General features: G+C 45.3%; 1 protein-coding gene across 7 annotated transcripts in view; it reads left to right on the top strand.

Moving 5' to 3' along the window:
• The first annotated feature begins 1,369 nt into the window (after positions 1-1,369).
• The window catches only part of LOC147636592 (glycine-rich protein), a 64,830-nt gene continuing 60,199 nt past the window's right edge, over positions 1,370-6,000 (top strand). For 2 of the 7 annotated variants that reach the window (XR_015266171.1, XM_086800020.1), the window contains exons 1-3: positions 1,372-1,602; positions 2,660-2,841; positions 2,966-3,031. Coding sequence is in view for 6 of the 7 variants with exons in the window: in XM_086800020.1 (XP_086656146.1) it covers positions 1,491-1,602; positions 2,660-2,841; positions 2,966-3,031 (360 nt within the window). In the remaining variant the exon portion in view is untranslated. Of the gene's footprint in view, positions 1,603-2,637; positions 2,842-2,965; positions 3,032-6,000 lie in introns of all 7 variants that reach the window. The other 5 variants (XM_086800019.1, XM_086800018.1, XM_086800015.1 and 2 more) reach the window with 5 other exon arrangements.

Raw genomic sequence — 6,000 nt, 5'->3', positions numbered from 1 at the left:
TTAGTGGTCATATTTGTTAATGACAAGTGTACATTTTATAACACGAGTGATGGAGACATCACTATGGCATTTGGCACTCTAAACCATAGGCTTTAAAGGTTGGACATGTATGAGAGATTGGCACATAATGGTTGTTTAGTTATTGCCACATGTGTTATGAGTGATGTGGAGCTATGGCATGCCTGCTTTGGTCACTTGAATTTTGGCAGTTTGTTGCATGTTAAAAGGCAAGAGATGGTGCCAAAGTTGCCAAAGCTCGAGGTCAAACATGTATGTGAGGGCTGCATTTTGGGCAGGATGTAATGGGCATCATTCTCAAAAGATGGACTGATAAGGGTTGTCTGCACAAATTATAGCTTATACATAGTAATGTATGTGGTCCTATGTGAGGACACCATTGATTGGGGGATATCACTACTTTGTGACTTTTATTGATAACCAAGCACACCTAGGTGTATTCATTGAAAGCAAAGTCATATACTTTAGACACTTTATTTCTATGGTTGAAAATGTATTTGCATGCACAATTGACACCCTTCCTCCTACAACTTGAGGAGGAGTATATGTCAAAGGAATTTCATGTACATATGGCTAAAAGAGGCATAAAACATCAATGCACAATGCCTTACACACCTCAACAAAATGTTGTGGCTAAGAGGAAGAACAAATCTCTCATGGAGATGGCATGTTACATGGTCAAAAGCGATAAATACTCATTATAAACTTACCGAAACATTGCTATAATCTTCCTTCATACAAGACATATTGACAAAAAAAATGTGTTTATACAATTAACTCTCCTTCTTTAATTAACGATTTAGAAATTTTATGTACAAAACATTATGAATATAAATCTCTCTCTCTCTCTCTCTCTCTCTCTTTGACATTTATGAATATATAGAATATATTAGTATACAAAACAACTTGCAAATACCCACATGCAAAAAGGGGTCATTATATAAGCGATAAATACTAATTAAAATATATCTGCACCAAATCTAAAATTTTAAAAAACAAAATTTGTTGCAAATAAACCTCCACCCTAGATACTACCCCTCCTCAGACCACTAATCCTAAAGATTAGTTCTCGGTTCGTAACAAACTTCCCCTCCTCAGACATTTCCTGTAACTATTTGGCCCTCCTAGCTCTATTTCACATGATGAAACCCATGCCCGGACACCAGACAGCTGGAAGAAGACAGGGTCCATAAGGTTTAATGACATTTTATTGTGAACAACCAGACAGCTGGAAGAAGACAGGGTCCATAAGGTTTAATGACATTTTATTGTGAACAATAACAATAAAAGCATATGTACACCAAATTAAAAAAATTATAGACGCACAATGTCTTGCATTAAGGAAGACCAATAATTAGTGTATTAATTATTCTGCAATCAAACGTACAACCTCCGAATTAGAGGCCCCTTCAAATATACACACACATAAGTACGCAGGTTTCCAGGTTTTGAAGAAAGGAGACTGTTGAGCCATGGTAGACATCGAGGAAGACTACAATGTTGATGCGTATGATGATGACCTCTTTGGGCCTGGCAATGAGGACTATATCAATTGCCAAGCTTTCAGTACCTTGCAGCCTCCAGGTCAGTAGGATCTTTTCTGTAACAAGGAGTCCTTCCCTTTAGTGACGCTTTTAAGAGTTGTTGCCCTTGCTAGAGCTTTTTGCTTAGATGTATACCTACCTACCCATACATACATAAATAGATACTCACACCACCCACATACACACACATGCGTGCATGCATGCCTGCACACTTACAGCATACACCCATATATAGATGTGAATATATACATACATACACATATAGGCGTAGGTGTGTGCACACTCTTGACTGTTCGAGAGTCAAAACATGTATTTCTTTTGGCATCTTGATGACCCAACAAACACTTCATTGCTAATTTTACACAAATTATTACTGTTTTCATAAAAAGCTGGCCACATCTTCTTGGAGATGCATTCTGCAGGTACTTAGGTTGCAAATTTATGCAGATACATTTATGGAATACCTTACCCTACTTTTGTTAACAAGTAGCTATTTTGCACTTTTGGAGCCTTTCTGTGTTTGGCTCTTTAACACCTCACAGAGTTGGTTATCAACTGCCTATGTTGTATTCCCTTGTGTTAATCTTCCACTATAAAAGAAAAAAGGTGAAAAGCTGTTTGCCCTAAAAAAAAAGTGTGAACTCAAATACGCACCTCACGTGGGAGTACACAACCACATTTTCTCTGTTCATCACAGTTCAAGGCACTGTGTACTACTCACTGTATGTTTCGTCCATGATAACAGTGGTCACATCTGGCCCCAACATGCACACACACACACACACACACACACACACACACACACACACAGAAGCACACCTACCTACACACTAACAGTGGTTCATACACATTTATGCACACACACATACAATGCCTGATGGCAGACATTGACAAGTTGGGGATAAATGAGCGTTGACAGTCTCAAAGGAATAAAGGAGAATAGGGAAAGAGGGGTACAAATGTTGTTTTTTATAGGATTTTAGTATGGGCGTTTTTCCCTTTTTTTGTACTCTTTTTTTATTTGTTATTTCAAGCTTTATGCTTTTTCCGAAGCATTTAATCGTGCTGTTCACAGGGGTTGGGGATTTGTTTTGCAGAACTTCCACAATCAATGTGGCCATCTGGGAATTCTAGTTTCAGAGGAAATCCTGGTCATTATGCTCGGCAACAAGGTCGGTACCAGGGAGGTCGGCGGGGGATTGATGATAAGCTTGTAGCTGATATGAAGCTTGGTAACAATCAGGAAACGTTGTCTCATAAGTGTCCACCTTTCCAAGAGGTATTGAACGGCTCTATCTTGATGTTGCAAGGTGTTCACTCATGCTCGACATTGAAATCAACAAATTATATAACATTTACTAATCTGAATGTTTTGCCGTGTTTCTGGCACAATGGAAGGGAAGCCATGTGAGATAGCCTGTTTCAGTCGCACTGCTGATGGGAGCGTTTTCTTTGATGAACGATGCTTGGTATGTAATTCACCTTTTAATGCTTACCTTCCTGTTCTCTTGCTTACATGATGTAAAGTATACTACTGTCTGCTGCCTTGCCTGCCACTGTTTGCATTTGTTCAGGCCCATTCTACTGTCTCTCGCTTTGCCTGCCCTGTGCATTTGCTCATCTGACATGTGAGAAGGTGTGAAATTGCCATTCCCATTTGGGGTGGTGGCATTTGTGCAGCCTGCCTCTGGCGGTATTATGTACTTGAGGCTAACTTTAGGGTTAGATTGGCTAATCTGTGGGTTAGGGGCCCAAAAATAACACCTCTCATGTTTTTTCTTCTAGGTGCCTAGTTTTTATTTTAAAAAACACTGCTTTTCTCTTGCTTTTTCCATGTGCAGGCCGTGTATGGACCCAGGCACCTGCAGATCGCTGCTATATGCACTTGTGCAGGTGTATGGTCAGTGCCATGTGGCACTGCATGTACGGGCTGCCGCACGCTTGTACGACCCGCTGTCCAGTATGGCGAGCTGCCGCGTCTGCTGCACATACAACCCTTATACTCGGAGCTGGCACCTGTAGATACTCGTACGACCTGCTGTTGCTTCTGCACACCCTCTGTGCAACCAGTAGATTAGGGCCCACACATGCACACATCCAAGTAAAAAGCCGCTGCCTAGCATTCTGAAACCATCGCATACCCACCAGTGCACAGCCATGTATGGCTGCCCCCAGCTTTGATTTAAGCTTGTATACGATTGTTGGATTGTGTGAAGAAAAGACTTACTAAACTCAGGTGTAAAGAAGGCCTCATTGTTTCACACGGTCCTAGCTTGGCGTATGCGACATTGGTATTAGAGCTTGGGACGTGATTTAATCCGACAACCTAGGGTGAGAGCATCTTGTTGATGGTAAAGCTGAGATTGGGACAAACCACTCGCCCATCTGCCATGGCATCAAGCTTTGAAGACATTCCTAAAGAAGAAGAACTATTCGAAGAAACGCTTCTGCAAAAAGAAGACGAAGATAGCCAGAAGTTAAAGGAGCAGATAAGGCAACTCTAGATTCAACTCAAAAGAGTCCAAACGGAAAAAGAATTGGCGGAATTACAAGCAACCTTGGCCCACCAAGAGACATCCAAAGAACAAAGCTCCTCAATGGAGCAGTGGTGTCGATGGATGACTGAAAAAGAAGAGCAAGACTACGAAGCAAGACAGGCCGGATAGCTGGCAGAGAAAGCCAAACGCAAGGCCCAAGAGGAGCGATTGCGGGCAGAGCTTGAAGCCAAGGCGAACCACAAGCAACTGGCTCGAGAAGACTTGAGAGACCAGTTCCAACAAACACTGCTGACTCTGGTAACTTCTTTCACCCCTTTTCAGTCCTCTACAACCCCAGCCACAGCCTCAACAACCATCATTGGTGCCTCACCGAACTTCACCAAGTATGATGGCAAGGGTGACTATTCGGTTGTGATCGAGTTTATCCACTAGTTTGTTGCCCACTTTCCACTCTCCAAGATCATAGATCCCCAAGACAAAGTCCATCTGGCGACTCCACACCTCACACGTGATGCAATCACTTGGTGGCAACATGGTCTCGTTTGCACAGATTCCTACACTGGCTTACTAGACTATGATAGGGACCTCCGCAGCACATGAGGAATCTTGAAGATGAGTTTTGCAAACTCACCCAGAACGGCTCCCTTGTGCTCACCCACTCCAACAAAGTGATCACATTAGCTCTCAACAGTTGGGGAAGTTCGAGGAGGAGAAGCTGAAGCAGTTTATTCGGGGATTGGATCCCAACATTCGGTTCCCCGTTTGAAACTTCGAACCCCAGAGTTATGATAGGGCTTTGACTCTTGCGCAGAACCACGAGATGATGCTCAATAGAGGCAAGCCTAAAACTGCCCCAGTCGCCTCCAAGCCCTAGCAGCAAGAGACCCAGACCACCCAACAGAATCAGGCATCTAGTGGCATATTGACCCAGACCCTGCAGATGTGCTCCCGGATTGGCGCATATGGGCATATGCAGCGCGCCCCTTGGCCCGGCTGCAGTGGGACCCTGGTGAGTACGAGTGGCATGATCCTTATGCAGCCCTTGAGGCCACAGAGATCACCTTTTTCCAGTATACTGTTGGGTGGGGCGGCATATTTTGACGGCGAGGAGGATGGTCTCTCCAGCTGCAGCGGGGCATTGGCGGCTACAGGGACTTTCACAGGAGTTCCTAGAGGATTTTTGGGCCCGGCTCTGGGCTAGTCGACAGGCCCGCAGGATCTCGACTTTCCAGTGGTGGCTGGTCGCCCTTAGGGGATCAGCAGTTGGCACTTGGCTTGTCTACAGCGGTCTTCCGGCGGCCTGCGTCCGATGCGGCCACCCTATGGAGACACAGAGACATTGCCTTTGGGATTGCCCTCAGGCGCAGCAGATTTGGCTGCGGATGCTGCGTATTCTGCCCCCTCTCTCTCCAGAGGGTTTGTATACGTGGGGTGCCGTTGCTTGGTCGACTTCGTCAGGGCCTGCTATGGGCTATGAGACGGAGCAGGACAGCCAGGCCATCAGATTCATTAGGGGCCAGCCTCGCCTTGTTCCTTCACCGGATTTCTCGTCCGCCAGCTGGACACAGGAGAGGGATCTACGATGGGAGCTCCTCAGCAGCCTCACCATCTGGTTCACGTGGAGGGCCCGATGTTTCAGGGCCTTTGAGGGGAGATTGGAGCCACCAGCAGAGACTGTACGGGGGATTTGGCAGGAGTTGATCCACACCCTGCGAGGACAGTATGACCGCATCTGGGGTGACTCGGATGAGGCGATCTTGCGGCGCCAGGCCTTCCACACCACCTGGCGCAGCGGCCCCTTCTATACCCTACACGCGGGGTCCCCCCGTTGGCATTACAGGCCACCTGTTTGGCTTTTCCCCCCTCCTATTGTATGATTTAGCCCCTCAGTTCTTTGTACTGATGCTTGTACTTTTCAGCACTGAGCTGCCTTGCTTTGT

This window comes from Cibotium barometz, chromosome 7 (assembly GCF_041138505.1).
Source record: "Cibotium barometz isolate CiBa-2024 chromosome 7, ASM4113850v1, whole genome shotgun sequence".
Lineage (NCBI taxonomy): Eukaryota > Viridiplantae > Streptophyta > Polypodiopsida > Cyatheales > Cibotiaceae > Cibotium > Cibotium barometz.
The sequence above is the reverse complement of the archived record's forward strand: the minus strand, read 5'-3'. Positions and strand labels throughout refer to the sequence as shown.